The sequence below is a fragment of the Vipera berus genome (genome assembly GCF_964194415.1).
Source record: "Vipera berus genome assembly, chromosome: 1".
Classification (NCBI taxonomy): domain Eukaryota; kingdom Metazoa; phylum Chordata; class Lepidosauria; order Squamata; family Viperidae; genus Vipera; species Vipera berus.
This window is the reverse complement of record NC_138202.1, coordinates 353,644,275-353,663,593: the sequence shown is the minus strand read 5'-3', so window position 1 is coordinate 353,663,593 and position 19,319 is coordinate 353,644,275. Positions and strand designations below refer to the sequence as shown.

The 19,319-nt window shown below is 44.3% G+C and overlaps 1 protein-coding gene across 1 annotated transcript in view; it reads right to left on the bottom strand.

Annotated features, from left to right (window-relative positions):
- ACACA (acetyl-CoA carboxylase alpha) overlaps positions 1–19,319 on the bottom strand; it is a 254,747-nt gene that overhangs the window by 10,362 nt on the left and 225,066 nt on the right. The window contains exons 48-49 of the mRNA XM_081313199.1: positions 17,643–17,755; positions 2,248–2,402 (exon numbers count right to left, since the gene is read on the bottom strand). Coding sequence (XP_081169325.1) covers positions 2,248–2,402; positions 17,643–17,755 — 268 coding nt within the window. The remainder of the gene's footprint in view (positions 1–2,247; positions 2,403–17,642; positions 17,756–19,319) is intronic.

Sequence of the window (19,319 nt, the reverse complement as noted above, 5' to 3'; positions counted from 1 at the left end):
TGGTCTAGTGGTGAAGGCACCAGGCTAGAAATCAGGAGACAGTGAGTTCTAGTTCTGCCTTAGCCAGAAAAGCAAGCAGGACCAAACCTGAAAAGGAGACATGGGAAAAATCAAATCTTTGGAATTAGACAGCTTGGGAACAGATGCCAGAAATAAATGGCAATGCCACTCAGGAGAAGAATGATAGGATAGGATAAGATAGGATAGGATAGGATAGGATAGGATAGGATAGGATAGGATAGGATAGGATAGGATAGGATAGGATAGGATAGGATAGGATAGGATAGGATAGGATAGAATGAATAGAATAGAATAGAATAGAATAGAATAGAATAGAATAGAATAGAATAGAATAGAATAGAATAGAATAGAATAGAATAGAATAGAATAGAATAGAATAGAATAGAATAGAATAATAGAATAGAATAGAATAGAATAGAATATTTCTTCATTGGCCAACACACAAGGAATTTGTCTCCGGTGCAGAAGCTCCCAGTGTACATATAAACAATAAAGAATAGATACCAATAACAGAAGGTAATAGGAAGAAGAATAGTAATATTAATAGAGCCTTGGTGGAGCAGTGGGCTAATGCCTCCTTAAGTAACACCAGCTGCCTGCAATTAGTGCAGGTTCGCATCCCACCAGGCTCAAGGTTGACTCAGCCTTCCATCCTTCCGAGGTAGGTAAAATGAGGACCCAGATTGTTGGGGGCAATAAGCCGACTTTGTAATAATGCCGCTTGGGGGGGGGGGGCGAAAGCTCTAATAAGCATATACATAGAATTGAAGGCTATTGCTAAGCACATTGACTTGTGCTTTAGATTGTAAGCTGCCCTGAGTCTTCGGAGAAGGGCGGGATATAAATGGGATTAATATATATATAAATATTGGTATACTACATGGGTAAATATCCTTAGACATAAATACTGTGGGAATTAGGTGTCCTGCAAAGCGATGGCATGAGGGGGGAAAAAACTGTCTCTGTGTCGGCAGCAGCCTTAGAGACAAATAGTCCTTCATTTGCAACCATAATGGAGCCTGCTTGTTACGGCTAAAATTTGTGACGGTTGTAAAGCGGGTCACTCCTGTGATCAAGCCAATTTTACAACCTTTTTCTGCGGTTGTTAACTGAACTCAGCGGACATTAAGCAACCCCCCCCCGTCCACTATGGAAGTAAATGCTGGCTTTTGGTAAAGAGTTCATGAAACAGAAAAAAATGAATTTGTGATTTACGGTTTTGATGATTAGACAGAACAGATCATAGAAAGAGAGTTATGTTGTAACCACGGGGTAAGAGAAAAATTTATAATTGTAATTATAACTGTTCCACAGATTGGAAGTTACTTCTTTGTGCGTTTTTCCCCCTCTTTTATTTTCTTTCTTGTACTTTTAGCTCTCTCTTTCTCCTTTTTTTCTCACTTTAAAAATAATAATAATGAAGTTGGAAGGGACCTTGGAGGTCAGTTCAATCCCCCTGCTCGGGCAGGAAACGCTATACCATTTCAGGCAAATGGCTGTCCAGTCTCTTCTTAAAAACCTCCAGTGATGGAGCATTCACCGCTTCTGGAGGCAGGTTGTACAACTGGTTAATTGTTCTAACGGTCAGGAAGTTTCTCCTTAGTTCTAGGTTGCTTCTCTCCTTGACGAGTTTCCATCCGTTGCTTCTTGTCCTGCCTTCAGGTGCTTTGGAGAAAAGCTTGACTCCCTCTTCTTTGGGGCAGCCCCTGAGATATTGGAAGACTGCTATCATGTCACCCCTCACCCTTCTCTTCATGAAACTGGACATACCCAATTCCAGCAACCGTTGCTCGTATGTTTTAGCCTCCAGACCTCTAATCATCTTTGTTGCTCTTCTTTATATTACTTTGCATTTCCTTTTTAAGTAAAATGTAATGAAATTATATCAAAGCAAACGAAATCCTTAAAAGACACCCTGGCCTCTAGGCACGTATCTTCCTTTACTGAAAATGTCCTTCGGGAGCTTAACAATATTTTTAAAAAGCTGCAATTTCCCCACATGTAGCATCCTCCCTTGGCTTTTACAAACTTTTAATATTCACCCCACGCTGTCAGCATAACCCAGGCTAGCTGAGACCTTACTACCTCTGCCACCCCCATTTCCCCCCACCCACTCCCGCCTCAAAACCCTGGGTTGGGAGCACTTTCTTAGCAGCTGCTCCAGCCCTGTCTGCAAAAGCGCTTCTGACAGCATTAGTAAGGGGGAAAAAAAATCCCGACACTTACGGTAATGACACCCTTCTCCTGCATTCGGCCGGGCGTGTCGTGCAAGTCAGCAAACTGCACCGCTACCTGGTGGTAAATGGGAATTAGGAATTCTTCCCGCTCCTTCAGCTTGGCCTCCAGATCCTTCCGCTCAGCTGGGTTTAACTCCGGGGTGCCTGAAACCCAAAGTAAAGATGCTTGTCAGGGACTTGCAGAGAGGCAGGGAAGAGCCACAGAGACAGGAAACCGGGGGGGGGGGGAGACCCCCCGCTCAGCAGCTCTCCTACAGTTCAGACATGCATTATTTATTTGGGACGTTCCGTGTAGGTGTGAACAATTCCAGCCAACCCCGTTCAAAAGCCGTTCCACCCTGCGTGTGCGCCATTCTGTTCCGCGAGGCAGGTGCCCTAGAGAGAGAGAGAGAGAGAGCACACGAGGGGAGAATGGAAAATAACCAGACTGCATTTATGCGATTCTAGGGAGCCTCTGTTGAAGGAGGGTTTCTAGGTTTTAAAACAAGTTTGAATCTCCCAGGCCGGGAGGAAAGTGGAGCGGAGGCTGTTGAGAAAGAAAGGCAATGAGGCGCAGAGGTGTGGAGGAACGAGATTTCTAACAAACAGGAAAACAGCTCTGCCCCTCCCCGTCAATTCACGGATCTCTTGGCCCATCCCAGCGCAGCATTCTGAAGGATCGATATATATTTTTTTGGGATTTATCTTGCAGGATCCAATCTGGATCGGTCACTGGGACCAAAGGTTTAGTCTTCTGAACTTTTGGACTCGTGCTGGAGACGTCCTCAGGGAACTTCTCTCTCACCAGAATTCTGGTAGAGAATGGGCCACAGCACATTGGAGTCCCAAAGCTCGGAAGACGAAACCTCTGGTCCCAGTGACCAACCCAGACTGGGTCCTGCAACATTATCCTGGGACACGTATTTGCCTTTGTTTTATGTCCGTCTGTTTGTTTGTCTGTCTATCTATCATCATCATCTCTCATCAATCTATATTTATCTATATCTCTCTATTTGTCATCTATCTGTTTATCATCTATTATCTATCTGTCATCTATCTATCTATCTATCTATCTATCTATCTATCTATCTATCTATCTATCTATCTATCTATCTATCTATCTATCTATCATTATCTAACTAGGAGCTGTGGTGGCACAGTGGTTAGAGTGCAGTATTGCAAGCAAACTCTGCCCACAGCCAGGAGTTTGATCCTGACCGGCTGAAGGTTGACTCAGCCTTCCGTCCTTCTGAGGTCGGTAAAATGAGGACCCAGATTGTTGATGCTGACCTTGTAAACCACTTAGAGAGGGCTGTAAAGCACTGTGAAGTGGCATATAAGTCTAAGTGCTATCGCTATCACTATCACTGTCTATTTGCCTGCCTGCCTGCCTGCCTGCTTGCCTGCCTATCTATCTATCTATCTATCTATCTATCTATCTATCTATCTATCTATCTATCTATCTATCTATCTATCTATCTATCTATCTATCTATCTTCTATCTATCTATCATCTATCTGTCTGTCTGTCTGTCTGTCTGTCTGTCTGTCTGTCTGTCTATCTATCTATCTATCTATCTATCTATCTATCTATCTATCTATCTAATCTATCTATCTATCTATCTATCTATCTATCTATCTATCTATCTATCTATCTATCTATCTATCTATCTATCTATCTATCTATCTATCTATCTATCTATCTATCTATCTATCTCTCTATCTAATTTACATGCCACTCATCTTGAGGCAATACTGAGTGGCTATTATTACTATATGGTTTAAAAACCACTGCATCTTTATTTCTGGTCAGCAACCTATTTCTTGCAATGGCCAGTATGAGGCTTCTGAACACCACAAGTGACTTGTACATATTTACATTTACAATTCTGACGCTGGTACTTGGTATCTCATATTCAAAGCAATTTTTCCTCCAAAATAATGATTCTACTTGTCTGGTAAAGTTTATGGCAGGAGTCTTCAAACTTGGCCCTTTTATGACTTGTGGACTTCAACTCCCAGAATTCCTCAGCCAGACCCCTGGTTTATGGCTACTAACAGACATGCACGTAGTCCTCAAGTTATAACCACAATGGGAAGTCTCCGTTGCTAAGCAAGGCATTTTTAAGTGATCTTCACCTGATTTTATGACCTTTGGTACCATGGTTGTTAAATAAATCACTGCAGTTGTTAAGTGAATCATGCAGAATCATAAGAGAGTCTGGCTTCCTTTGTTAACTTTGCTTGTCAGAAGCCAGCTGGGAAGGTCACAAGTGGCGATCACATGACCCTGGGATGCTGCAACTATTGTCAACACATGCCAGTTGCCAAGCACCCGAATTTTGATCACGTGACGGTGAGGCTGCTGCGACAGTCATAAGTGTGAGGACCGCTCGTACTTCTTGTATCCTCCCTGAATGCAAGCTGTACTTTTAAAAACTGCTAGCAAATGAACACAGGTCCTTGTGTCCAATTGTGTAAGAAACAGTGGACAATCCAAATGCATGTGGGCATACAGGGACATATTCACAAATTTAATTTAATTTAATTTATTAATATTTCTATACTGCCCTTCTCCCGGAAGACTCAGGGCGGTGTACAGGGCAAGAATAAAACACAGAAATTTACAAAAAATAAAAGATAATTAAATACATGCCCGATTAAAAAATACAGTTAATACATGGTAAAAAAAACCCAATAAAAATAGTAAAAAGACCCCACCAATCCCCCCTCAGGCCAGGCCGGCTTGCTCGAACAAGTATGATCGCGGCGAAAGGAGCGAAGATCGGGCGCCGTCCGGAGCTCAACCGGTAATTGGTTCCATAACTCCGGGGCGCCCACAGAGAAGGATCTCCCCCTGGGGGCCACCAGTCGACATTCTCTGACCGGTGGCACCCTGAGGAGACCCTCTCTGTGGGAACGCACATGGCGGAGGGAAGTAGACGCCGGCAGCAGGTGTTCCCTAAGGTACTCCGGACCCCTGCCATGTAGGGCTTTAAACACCATTACTAGCACCTTGAATCTCACCCGGAAGACAACTGGCAACCAATGCAGCTCACGGAGCAGAGGTGTGACATGGGAGTATCGGGAGACTCCCAACACAACTCTCGCGGCTGCATTCTGTACCAGTTGGAGCCTCCGGGTGGTCCTCAAGGGAAGCCCCATGTAGAGAGCGTTGCAGTAGTCTAGACGAGAGGTCACGAGCGCGTGAGTGACCGTGCATAAATCATCCCGGCTTAGATAGGGCCGCAACTGGCGCACCAGGCGAACCTGGGCGAAAGCCCCCCTAGTCACAGCCACCATGTGATCTTCCAAGGTGAGCCGTGAATCTAGGAGGACTCCCAAGTTGCGAGCCCTATCTACGGGGGGTAATAATTCAAATAAAACTTTGTCAAAGGAATCACAATTTTTGAGTTCAGAATCAGAATCAGAATAGAGTTGGAAGGGACCTTGGAGGTCTTCTAGTCCAGCCCCCTGCTCAAGCAGGAGACCCAACACCATTTCAGACAAGTGGCTGTCCAGTCTCTTCTTACAAACCTCCAGTGATAGAACACCTACAATTTCTGGAGGCAACTTCTGTTCCACTGGTTAATTGTCCCCACCGTTAGGAAGTTTCTCCTTTATTCCAAATTGCTTCTCTCCTTGATTACTTTCCAACCATTGTTTCTTGTCCTGCCTTCTGGTGCTTTGGAAAATAAATTGATCCCCTCTTCTTTATGGCAGCCCCTCAAATACTGGAAGACTGCTATCATGTCACCCCTTAGTCCTTCTTTTCTCCTGACTAGCCAAACCTAAATCCAGCAACGGTTCTTCATATGTTTTAGTCTCCACGCCCTTTAATCATCTGAGCTGCTCTTCTTTGCACTTCCCCCCCCCAAAGTCTCAACATCTTTTTTGTAATGTGGTGACCAAAACTGTCATGGGGTCATGGAGATAAGAGTTGTTTCTTCCCCTTCACACCATGGCACAACAAAATTGCAGCCTGGAAAAACTATTTACAGCCAGTCCTCCACTTATGACGGGTTGTCAGGTGATCATTCTAAGCTACGACAGACCCCACAAAAAGATATTTACAACCTAGATTAGAAGTTCTGATGGCTGCTTTCTCCTCACAATCATGTGATCACCATTTCAGGAGTTCACACCCATGCCACACAAAAAAAAGGTTGTAAAATTGGATCCAATCATGTGGTGATCCATTTTACGTCTGTAAAGTGAGTCACCACATGACTTACAACCACATGACTTATGAGCATAATTGTGAGACTCAATATGGCGTAAGTCAAGGACTACCTATTTCCACGCAGGTCAAGGACTGCCAATTTCTTGTTTAAGAAACAAGAAATTAAGAAAAAAACAACCCTCTTTTTTAAGCAAGACAGTAGATGTGGTTCAGGAAACGGCCATTCCTGTATTGAAGTGTGCCTGCTACCCTCACACTACAGGTCCCCAATACGATCCAGGTGAGATTAACAAGTCTGTCAATGACCATTTTCTACTTAATTTAAAAGTGGTATCTCACAAAGATTTTCTGGCATTTGAACCTTATCCTTCCCAAGAAAGGGGGGGGGGGAAAGGTAACAATGGGGAAGGGAGGAGGAAGAGAGAGGCGAATAAGGGGTGATTATTCCCTCATTGATTGATTGTCAGAAATGTTTTGTATTCACTGGGCATTGTAAAAAAGCTAAGCTCTCAAATCAATTTCATAAGCCCCGCGTACAATTAAAGACCCGGGGCAAAGGGCTTTTCTTTTGCAGTCTGATGTTCAGCCTAGCGCTTTAGAATAGACAGAATGGGGAATGCCTGTATTTGTCAAGGGGCAGAGACCTGGAAGGGGGGGGGGGAAACCCTTAAATATTGCACAGAAATTCAATTTTTTGAAATATTAAAGCAGAGAGAAATATTTGCAGCTTCTGTAGATTATAGGAAAATGCACATCGGCCGCTTCTGTCTGAGAGTCAGCGGTGTGCGTGTCGCTGTTTAGCAAAATTATATTGTAAGTTTGGCAGGATCAGGCCAAGTTGGGAAAAGTTATCCTTCTTTGTTCAAGACCAGCAGGCAGGCAGGCTCGCTCGCTCGCTCTTTCTCTCCGTGACTGCACCACAGAAGCCCTGAAATTGAAATGGTTGCACGGGAAAAACTGCCTGCCAAGAAAATCAAGTTTTTAGCCTTCGTTTCACGAATGTTTTTTGAGCAAAGGTTGGTGACATCTCCAAAGGCCGAAGATGTAAAGATGTTTCAAAGCCCCTGAGAGGCTCCTTCCTATTTCTTTGGTTAGCAGAAGTAGATATATACAGATCTGCCTTATATCTGCAAGATGTAAACCAGGGGTCTTCAAACCTGGCCCTTTTATGACTTGTGGACTTCAACTCCCAGAATTCCTCAGCCAGGCACGCGTGCCTGGCTGAGGAATTCTGGGAGATGAAGTCCACAAGTCATAAAAGGGCCAGGTTTGAAGACCCCTGATGTAAACACAACACAGTTGGCCTAGGGTACAAGTTGGGTTGGAATGTTTTGTGTTTTGGGGTGTGGTCTTTGGTGTGTCTCTTAAACCAGGGGTCACCAACCTGTGGTCTGCGGCCCACTACTGTCATGTGGGCGCTAGCACTACCATGAGCTTCGGATGGGCGCTAGCATCGCCACGAGCGCACCCCCCCACTCGCGCTAGCATCACGTCATCATCCCCACTCGCGCTAGCATCGTGTCGCCTGAGCATCGCATGGGTGCTCGTGATCCCGTTTGCATTGCGTGTGCAATCACGGCCCTGTTCGTGCGCGTGTGGCCCCATTCGTGCGCGTGCGCATGCTCGCACGCGTAAAGGCACCTCCACCCCAGGCCACCAACCCAGAAAGGGTGGGGCCCCCTGTTTTAAACATTTCCTATTTTCCCTAACATAGAAACTGGCATGGGTTAGCGTCCAGTCCAGGACATCATCCTTCATGCAGAAACCTAAGATATGCAGATGATACCACTCTAATGGCAGAAAGTGAAGAGGAACTAAAGAGCCTTTTGATGCGGGTGAAGAAGGAGAGTGGAAAAGTGGACTTGAAACCAAGACCATGGCATCCGGCCCTCTCAATTCCTGGCAAATAGATGGGGAAGAAATGGAGGTAGTGACAGATTTTATTTTCCTGAGCTCCAAGATCACCGCAGACTGCAGCCAAGAAATTAAAAAACGCTTGCTCCTGGGGAGGAAAGCCATGGCAAATCTAGACAAAAACCAGAGGCATCACCCTGCCAACAAAAGTGTGTATAGTCAAGGCCAGTTGTAATGTATGGCTGTGAAAGTTGGACCATAAGAAAGGCTGAGCGCCAAAGAATTGAAGCCTTTGAACTATGGTGCTGGAGAAGACTCCTGCGAGTCTCTTGGACTGCAAGGCGATCAAACCGGTCGGTCCTAGAGGAGATCAACCCTGACTGCTCTTTAGAAGGTCAGATCCTGAAGTTGAAAGTCAAATACTTTGGCCACCTAATGAGAGGGAAGGACTCACTGGAGAAGAGCCTAATGCTGGGAAAGGTTGAGGGCAAGAGAAGAAGGGGACGACAGAGAATGAGATGGCTGGATGGAGTCACTGAAGCAGTAGGCGTCAGCTTAAATGGACTCTAGAAGATAGTAGAGGACAGGAAGGCCTGGAGGAACGTTGTCCATGGGGTCGCAATGGGTCGGACACAACTTCGCAACTAACAACAACAACAACAACCCATTTAATCCCTCTGTGGATCTCTCTCTCTCTCTCTCTCTCTTTAAAAAAAGCCATTATCTCATCCAAATCCCTATTAAGAGGATCCTTCTCCACTCCCCATGAATCTCTTAATCCTTAAGGATACAGGTGGTCCTCAACTTCCGACTATAAGAAGGACCAGAAAATTCCATTAAGCAGTATGGTCATTATTAAATGAGGCATCACGGGACTGCACCTGATTTCATTTAGTGACTGTGGAACTGACAAAAGTGACTTATGTCCATTTTTCACACTTATGACCGCTGCAGCATCCGCACGGTCAAAATTCGGATGCTTGGCACTGGCTCGTCTTTGTGACGGTTTACAGTTTAGTTTAGTTTAGTTTAGTTTTATTAAATTTTTATACCGCCCTTCTCCCGAAGGACTCAGGGCGGTGAACAGGGCATATAATAAAAATACAGTGTCCTGTCGCCTTTTATGACCTTCTAACAAGCAAACTCAATGGGGAGGCCAGATTCACCTCACAACTGCGTTACTGCCTGAATAACTGCAGTGATTCACTTCACAACTTTGGCGAGAGAGGTTGCAGAATCGGGCAAAATTCCCTTAACAATTGTCTCGCTTGGCAATAAAAAAAATGGGGGCTCAATTGTGGCCGTAAGTCAAGGACTACCTGTCTTTGGCATCTAGCCACTGCAATTTCTGCCTCCAGGGAGCTGGTTAGCCTACTTGCAGGACAGGTGATTCTGGTCTTCTAGAAGACAAGCAAATCTGGAACATCTTCAGAAGATGTTCAGGAGAATAATGCCTTCCTCTTCATCTCTTTTAATGAACAAATAAAAAAGCCAAGAAATTCCTTCCCCTTGGCCTCTCTGCCAACTGTTCCCCTTACTTGCCTGCTAATGAAGACACAGGAACCCATGCAGTACGAACTAAGATTACTTTGACCTCTTTAGGTGAAGAAATCTAAGATACTAAAATACGATTATACTATGAGCAGTGTAAAAACAGTGTTCTTCCTGGCTACCCAGTCAAGGGCATCTGCAGGGCAAAATGACATGCCCATCACAAAACGGTGCAACTAGCCCTAAATAGATCAATTGCACCAATTATGGGATGGCACTGCAAGGCAGGCATCAGCAGTTGGTCATCATCATGGCTTGTTGTGGAGACCCATTTAGTACATTTTAATGGCAACTGCTCTTGGGAAGACAGCACGCACAGGCTGGAATGCTACCCATGAGGCTTAGGAGGAAGAATATACAAGTCGCGACTTAATTTTTAAAGCTGGCTCGCTGAAGCTGACCACAGTTAAGATGCTACATTATTCCCAATCCTTAGAACTAATCGTGAAATGAAAACCTATCAATAAAGGAGAATATTTGCAGCTCAGGGTTGAAATAGGGCCCTCGGTACTCTCTGAGCTTGGTTGTTTTCTTGCGGACGTTTCGTTATCCCAACTAGGTAACATCATCAGTGCTAGTAAGGCAGGGGTCTCCAAGCTTGGCAACTTTAAGACTTGTAGACTTGAACTCCCAGAATTCTTTAGACAGCATGAGGAATTCTGGGAGTTGAAGTGCACAAGTCGTAAAGTTGCCAAGGTTGGAAACTCTGTAGGAAGGAGTGGGATTTGAACCACTAGAACTCACGATGTTACCTAGTTGGGTAAATGAAATGTCTGCAGGAAAACAACCAAGCTCAGATCCATGATCCTCACTGCTGTTGTAGGCACTTCAGCTGTCCAATAAATCCAGGGTGGCACAGTGCTTAGAATGCAGCATTGCAGGCAAACTCTGCCCACAGCTAGGAGTTCGATCCTGACCAGCTCAAGGTTGACTCAGCCTTCCATCCTTCCGAGGTCGGTAAAATGAGGATCCAGATTTTTGAAGGGCTTGTAAATTGCTTAGGGAGGGCTGTAAAGCACTATGGAGCGGTATATAAGTCTAAGTACTATTACTATTGCTAAGTCAATGTCAAAAGCTGTTGGCCCACGAGTCACAAAAAATTCCAGTAACTCAGCGTCCTATGCTGGCTAACACAGAGGTCCCCAACCTTTTGGGCACCAGGGACCGGTTTCGTGGAGAGAGATTTTTCCGCGGACCGGAGGCTGCATGGTTTTGTGTGCTGCCTGCATCCCACGGATGGGGCTTTGCTTGTTTGTGCGGACCGGTTGCTGGCATGCCGTGGCCTGGTACTGGTCCACGGACCAGGGGTTGGGGACCCCTGGGCTAACAGACATCACAACCTTTTCCCCAGATGTACAGACATGGCCAGGCTGAGCCTGAGGGAGGAGTCAAGCGCGTCAGCAGTTTGGAGTCCCTTTGCACCCACAAGAGGTCTAAGTCCCGCCCACCTTGAATTCCATTGATTCTTATCAACCATCAATTTGCTTTGACCGTTAGTAGTTCAGATTCTTGTTCAGCGATAGCATGGAATGAACTTCTACTCATTTGAACAACCCTAGTTCCTGATTTTTTGTGCCTGGCATTAGACTGGATAACAACTAATGGTTTGTTACTTTGGATAGTAATACAGTAGGGACGACAGAGAATGAGATGGCTGGATGGAGTCACTGAAGCAGTAGGCGTGAGCTTAAATGGACTCCAGAAGATAGTAGAGGACAGGAAGGCCTGGAGGAACGTTGTCCATGGGGTCGCGATGGGTCGGACACGACTTCGCAACTAACAACAACAACAATATTTTGGAAACGGTTAAGTTCTACCCTTTAATCCATATATGGCAGATAATATGGTACCCAGTAGCAAACAGTTCCACTGGGTTGTACTAAATCAAAACCACATTTGCAAGTGTGTTTTTCAAGGTTAGCTCCATTTTTTTTCTCTCTCTCTTCCTTACCTGCTTCTGGTTAACTCACTTCTGCCAACAAACTGAGCAAAGCAAAACTCCTGCCGTTCCTTAAAGGCAGAGCAAAGGCAGAGCAGCTTTTGAAAGATTTACTCTCCCTACAGCCACGGTGCTCTCCTCCAGCTCCCTACAGCCACGGTGCTCTCCTCCAGCCGGCGGTGCCCCTTTCCTGCTTATGCCGAGGCGCCACACATGGCAAGACTGAGTGACATTGTAATAAACACAAAACCAATGAAGATTTCAGTTTAGGGCCCTCGGAAAATGGATAATTAGCAGCTCAGTGTCACATTATTCACTATTTCCCCAACCTGCCTGCACCAGGGCCAACTGGAGAACGGAGTTTGGAATGGAAACAAACGCAAGCCTGCTCTGAAATAGGCTGCCTCCGCGCTCCCCCTACACACACCCCTAACCTTCCACCTTCCACCAGCAGCTAGGGGGACCTGGCGCTTTCTCCCGCCACGAAGACCGCGGTTTGGTGGGAATGATAGCAGCCACCCAGGGGTTAACAGAGGCAGTGAACCCCCAGCTAATGAACAAGTTATGCAGCAGGCAAGCCGAGATAAATGGAGCACTCTTCACTTCTGCTGGAGTCAGCATGAACCGCAGCCCTGCGGCTTGTTTGTGCCAAATGGAGTGCACAAAATATCAAAGGGCAGTGATCCAGAAGACGACCGGCTTTGACAAATTTTAAATTGGCCAGAAAGGGGGGGGGGAACACACGCACACGCAACAAAAGCAGAGAGAGAGAGAGAGAGAGAGAGAGAGAGAAATTATGCAATCTACAACATCCTCTGAACTTGATTCTTCCTGCCGATTGCAGAGGGTGGGGTGGGTTGCGGTGGGAAGCCGATGCCACCGATTGTCCAACAGAGGGGCGCAATTATGATCCATCTCAGCAAAGATATTTATTAGCCTCGGAAGCTTTTAAAGCATTCGGTCTCCGTGGAGGGGGCGGGGGGGGGAGTAAAAGGGTTCGCCTTCAGGTGACATGGCTGTTTTAATTAGGGCTGGCGTAGGATTCATCACCTGCTTGGGTGGCAAAGCTGGAGTTTGTGGAAATGAAAATGCACTCTCATGCCATGATCCGAAACCTCAGCCAGGTTTTTGTTTCGGCAGCCGTGGGTCTTTTAAGCTGGGAATTGTCCCATTTGTAGAAAGGAATGAGGCAGGAAAGGGGATTAAAGAGGATCGCAGATCAGCAGCTGGATCAGAAAAGGGCAGGGAATGGGGGGAAAAAAGAACAGGAAATATTCTCTTTTGAGAAGAAGCGGGGGTTTTTTTTTTATTGTTCGTTTTGTTTTTTGAGAAATCATGTTCTCTCTCTGAGATTGCGTGGAATCCCGGATCCCATTTGCTTTTCTGTTCTGCAGCCAGAGTGAGCGGTGGGGAATGCTATTCTTTTCTATAACTCAGTATTTCTCAATATTCGCGGTGTTAAGATGTCTGGACTTCAACTCCCGGTTTGCTTGTTGGCTGGGGAATTCTGGGAGTTGAAGTCCAGACATCTTAACACCGCGAATATTGAGAAATACTGAGTAATAGAAAGGAATAACATTCCCCACCGCTCACTGTAGCTGCAGAATAGAAAAGCAAATGGGATCCTTTTCCCTGAATGGTGACGCAACGTCTTGAAAAAAATAGCAGAAAATGAGCTGGTTTAAAATATCGTGGGGTTTTTGAATAAAAACTGACTGTAGAAAAAGGATTGGCGAAGTCAGGGGGAGGAGTTAAAAGAGGGATCAGCCTAGAATCATTACATAGTCACAAGTGAACTAAGTCCCTTCACATTGATAAAGTCTTGGCATGTAACACACCAGATTTAACTGTGGTTGAAAAGAAGAAAATTTTTTATTTTTATTTTTTATTTTAATCCCATTTACATCCCGCCCTTCTCCGAAGACTCAGGGCGGCTTACAATCTAAGCACAAATCAAATGTGCTTAGCAATAGCCTTCATTCTATGTATATGCCTGCTTATTAGGGCTTTCGCCCCTCCCCCCAAGCGGCATTATTACAAAGTCAGCTTAATTGCCCCCAACAATCTGGGTCCTCATTTTACCTACCTCGGAAGGATGGAAGGCTGAGTCAAAATGTGGGTAATTGAGGTGGAAGTACCAGGAGTTAGTAAAATAGAACACAAAGAATGGGAGAAGATCTCAAAGTATCAAGATCTGAAAATCCAAGCTGAAAGATTATGGCATAAATAATCTGTGGTGATCCCAGAGGTGATCAGCATGCTGGGTACCATACTGAAAAATTCTGGACAGCACTTAGAAAAATCGGCACATCCACAAAATTTCCACCTGCCACTTACAAAAGACCACACTGCTTGGATCTGCACAAATACGCTGATACATTACAGGTAGTCCTCAAATTACGATCACGGTTGAGCCCAAAATTTCTGTTGCTAAGACAGTTCTTAAGTCCATCACTGCAATTGTTAAGTTAGTAACACGGTTGTTAAGTGAATCTGACTTCTCCCTTAACTTGGCTTCTCAGAAGGTTGCAAAAGGTGACTCCAGGAGACTGCAACCATGCCAGTTGCCAACGTCCAAATTTTGATCATGTGACCATGGGGATGCTTGCAACAGTCGTAAGTGTGAAAAACGATCATAAGTCACTTCCTTCAGTGCCACTGTAACTTCGAATGGACACTAAACAAAGAGTTGTAAGTCGAGGACTACCTGTACAGCATCCTAGGTTCTTGGGAAGAATTTGATGCGCGTGAAGGCCAACATTTGATGCGCATGAAAGCCAACAAGAACCGGCAGCTGTGACTTCCTATTGTTGCATAGATTATAATAATAGCACTCGAGACGGTTCCCTGCAGCTTAAAGAACTGTGTCTTTAAAAAGTCTAGTTAATTAATCTTACAAGTTCCAATATGAATACTGTGGAGGTCAAAAAGGAGAGAGGCCACTTGCTAATCTTTGGGGTCTTTGTACAACTCAGCTGGCAGCAGAGAAAGCTTTCTCTTATCTTTACACAGCACGTCACCACTCTACGTGGGGCTGCCCTTGAAAAGTATCCGGAAGCTTCCATTGCTTCAAAATGTGGCAGCCTGCATGGCTTTGCACAGGCCAAGATGTGCATATTTTCCACCTACCTTGTGGGGACTACATTAGCTGCCAATTTGCTTACTGGTCCAATTCAAGGTTCTGGATGCCACCTTCAAAGATCTACACAGCTTGGGGCCAGGTTATTTGAAGGACCATCTTTTCCCGGTTACATCAACCCAACCCACTAGAGTGGGGAGGCAGGGAATGCTATGGGTCTTCTTTATAAAACTCTAGTAAGGCCACACCTAGAATACTGCAGCCAATTTTGGTTACCATATCACAAAACAGATGTTGAGAAGTTGGAAAAAAAATTCAGAGAAGGGCAACTAAGATGATCAAAGGCCTGGAGACTAAAACATACGAAGAATGGCTGCAGGACTTGGGTCTGGCTAGTAGTCTAAAGAAAAGAAAAAATAGGGGAGACACGATAGCAGTCTTCCAGTATCTGAGGGGCTGCCACAAGGCAGAGGGGGTCACATTATTCACCAGAGCACCAGAGGGCAGGACAAGAAACAATGGTTGGAAACTGACCAAAGAGAGAAGCAACCTGGAATTAAGGAGAAACTTCCTGACAGTGAGGACAATCAATAGCTTGCCTCCAGAAGTTGTGGGCGCCCCATCACTGGAGATTTTTAAGAAGAGGGAAGACAGTCACTTGTCTGAGATGCTATACAGTAGGTTCTCCTGCTTAAGCGGGGGACTGGACTTCCAGCTCTATTGTATTGTATTGTATTGTATTGTATTGTATTGTATTGTATTGTATTGTATTGTATTGTATTGTATCCTATCCTATCCTATCCTATCCTATCCTATCCTATCCTATCCTATCCTATCCTATCCTATCCTATCCTATCCTATCCTATCCTATGGAGGCTCATCTAGTAATACCAAGAAGTGCCTTCTCCATGGTGGTTCCCTTCCTGTGGGACATCATCCCTATGAAGAAAAGATTGACCCCACTTTGACTCTTTCACAAGACCCTGAAGGCCCGGTTTTTCCAACAGGCCTGGGACCTCCAAGTAGGATGGAGTCCATTAAGTGGCTTATTTGATTGTTTTTGCTAGGGGAGTATGGGGGGGGATTGCTTTTTATTGTTTTTATATTGGGTTTTTATCATTGTAAGCCGCCGGGAGTCACCGAGAGTGAGTTGGGCAGCCATATAAATTTTCTTTAAAAAAATAATGTTTGTGGATTGTATTCCTTCCCACTGTGTGATGACTTCCCCGGAGGCTTCCCCATTTATCTCTCCAGATGTCAGCTCAGAAGATGATGGACCAGTTCCAGGCACATCTGGAGGGAAGTTGGTTAATGGCCCAAACACAGCTGCAGCAGGACAGCCCTGAGGCTTCGGGTGGGGAAGCATGCAGCTGCAACTGGTCAGTGATGAGGAACTGCCTGCTGCCCCTGATCCGAGAACACGTAGGGCAGAGAAAAGGCAGGAGCAGAGAAGGCCAACCAGATTACTCACGAGGAGAAAGCCTTGCCCTTCTTGATGGGCTGCACCCAAAGCTGGCTATTTAGCACAGCAGAAAGTGGGAAGTGATGCTAGAAATAATGTGTTCATTTCCCAGCTGTGTGTTTTCTGGTCATTGTGATTTTTGGCCTTGCTTTGGATTGACACCATGCTCTGTCTTGGATTGTGCCTTGTGAACTCTGGATTTTTCTTGCCTCGTGAACCCTCTTGTATTGGGGATTTAATTTTGCTTGGTGGGTTTATTCTGACTGGGAAACTTTCATGTGCCTTGTGGATGCCTTGGCCACTGCTCTGTGGACTAGCATTGGTCTGCTTATGGCTGGACTTAATTGGGACAGTTTGGGGGGTTTGGTGAAGGGAGTTGCAGAGGAATATTAATAACCCCCCTAAACCACTGTGTGTGTATGTGGGACAGCACATGCTGGCACTGGAGAGAATGTGAGTGTAGCAGCACCCGCTTTGGGTGGATCACCTGGAGAGCAGATCAGGAAACAGCCATGGATCTTACAGATCCAAAGAACCTGCCTGGGGGGGTTACATCCATGGATGTCTTCCAAGAATTCATCTTGGTGGTTCTGTTAGGAGAACAGGACCAATTTCATAATAGGTGATCACACAGGAAATATCGCTGAGTCATACTTTTATAGATGACAGATGCTGAAATCCAAGGGGTACCCCTTCTCTTTCATACACAGGGGAATGACCCTTCGAAACTGCCATTTATCATCTGCAGTTTTTTATGTCCTTTCATTAAAAATAATTTCACTTTGTTAACAATCTTCCGCCTGACTGATCAGTGACATCCTTTAAAATCAATAAATACATCCAGTGATTGTATGTACTATTTCCATTTCATCCCCCTTCTCAAGCCCACTCATTCTTGATCTGTGTGTGTGTGTGTGTGTGTGTGTGTGTGTGTGTGTGTGTGTGTGTGTGTATTTATCTGTTCAAACTTAGTGGTAAAACATGGCTTTATTTCTTAGGTACCCTAAGTTTGATTTATAAGGAGAAAAAAAACAGTATATAAATGATCAAAGGCACATATACATGTATACAGTTGCATTTGTTGCATATCCCTGTTCTTTAGTATTTAATGAAAATTTGCCAATTGACATCACCTTTTCTTATTCAATGTCAAAGTTATTTGCCATCATCCAGTTGCCAAGCTGGATGAATTTTGATCATGTGACCATGGGGATGCTGCAACGGTTGTTAAGTGTAAAAAATGGTTGTAAGTCACTTTTCGCAGTGCCACCGAATGGTTACTAGGTGAAATGTTGTAGGCCGAGGTGTAGCTGACACAAGCAACCCACTAAGACTTACCAAGTCGTTCTGCCAGCCCCATATAGATGGGATCCACACGCCTCATGGTTTTTACTAAGTCTTTCTTTCGGAATTTGATTTCCACTGTCCCTTCAGGTTCCAAAACGCCACCTCTGAAAAAAGACGTTTTAACAGAAATTAGCACACAAAACACTGAAGGGGTCAGCAGAAGATAAAGACCCCTAAGCAGCTTTTTAAAAAATTCTCTTAGCTATTAATGGAAGAAACAGAGGCTGAAAGTTAAAAACATGTCAGCACAGAACAAGCTGGGCCAGTTAGAGAGGAGGTTGGGGGGAAAAAGAGAAAACGAGGCTAAAAAAACCCCTAAAATCTCGAAGGAAACAAAGAAGAAGAAAAAAGAAGGGAACTAGGTTGAAATTTATACTTTATATTTATTTGAATTAGCCAGACAACTTTCACTGCAACACTGAAGAAGGGGGGGGAACCCTAATAAACAGAAGGAATGTCATTAAGCTGCTGGAAACGTCACAAAATGAACCAAGCTAAGAACCTAAAGTGGGATAAAAGCATATTTTAATAATTAAAAGTACAGATATAAATGGTATGTCCTTCTAGAAAACTCACAAATGTTTTTTCCCCCACTGATCTTTAAACTAGCCTTTCACTGTACAAGGGAACAGATAGGGATTTATTGTACACATATATTACATACAGGTAACCCACAACTGACTACCACAATTGTGTAATGAATTTATCTATCTATCTATCTATCTATCTATCTATCTATCTATCTATCTATCTATCTATCATCTATCTATCTATCTATCTATCTATCTATCTATCTATCTATCTATCTATCTATCATCTATCTATCTATCTATCATCTATATATATATCTATCTATATATCTATCATCTATCTATCTATCTATCATCTATCTATCTATCTATCTATCTATCATCTATCTATCTATCATCTATCTATCTATCTATCTATCAATCTATCTATCATCTATCTATCTATCTATCTATCTATCTATCTATCTATCTATCTATCTATCTATCTATCTATCTAATCTGTCTAGCTATATATCTATGTAGAATGCAGTCTCTAGTACACAAAAGACATACACGAATCATCTGTAACATTTCTGATGGGTCATGAATTTAGACTTGGAATAAACAAGTTGGATATAAAGGGAGAAATAAAATGCAATGGACTTTGAAAGCGTGAGACCTCCATGGGGAGAAGGGGATGCCCTGAAGTCTAATTCCCAACCCACTCTAACACAGCCTGTTGTTGAGCGTTTGTAAGTATTGATCATGTGAGTGAGCAGCCTAGTTGGGCAGCAATACTTACAGCTCCATCACTGGAGATTTTTAAGAAGAGACTCGACATTCATCTGTCTGAGATGGTATAGGTTCTCCTGCTTGAGCAGGGGGCTGGACTAGAAGACCTCCAAGGTCCCTTTCAGCTCTCTTCTATTCTAAACTCTAAACTTGAGTAGCCTTGTTGGGCAGTTGCTTATTGATTCTTTGTTTAGCCTAGTCTGGCAAAAGTAATGTTGTTTAACCTAGTTGGGTAACTAAGCAATTGTAACAAACTGTATAAGATAACAAGTAACATGTTGGACTAGATGACCTCCAAGGTCCCTTCCAACTATTGTTGTTGTTGTTGTTGTTGTTGTTATACATTAGTCAACTATGACTGAGCACC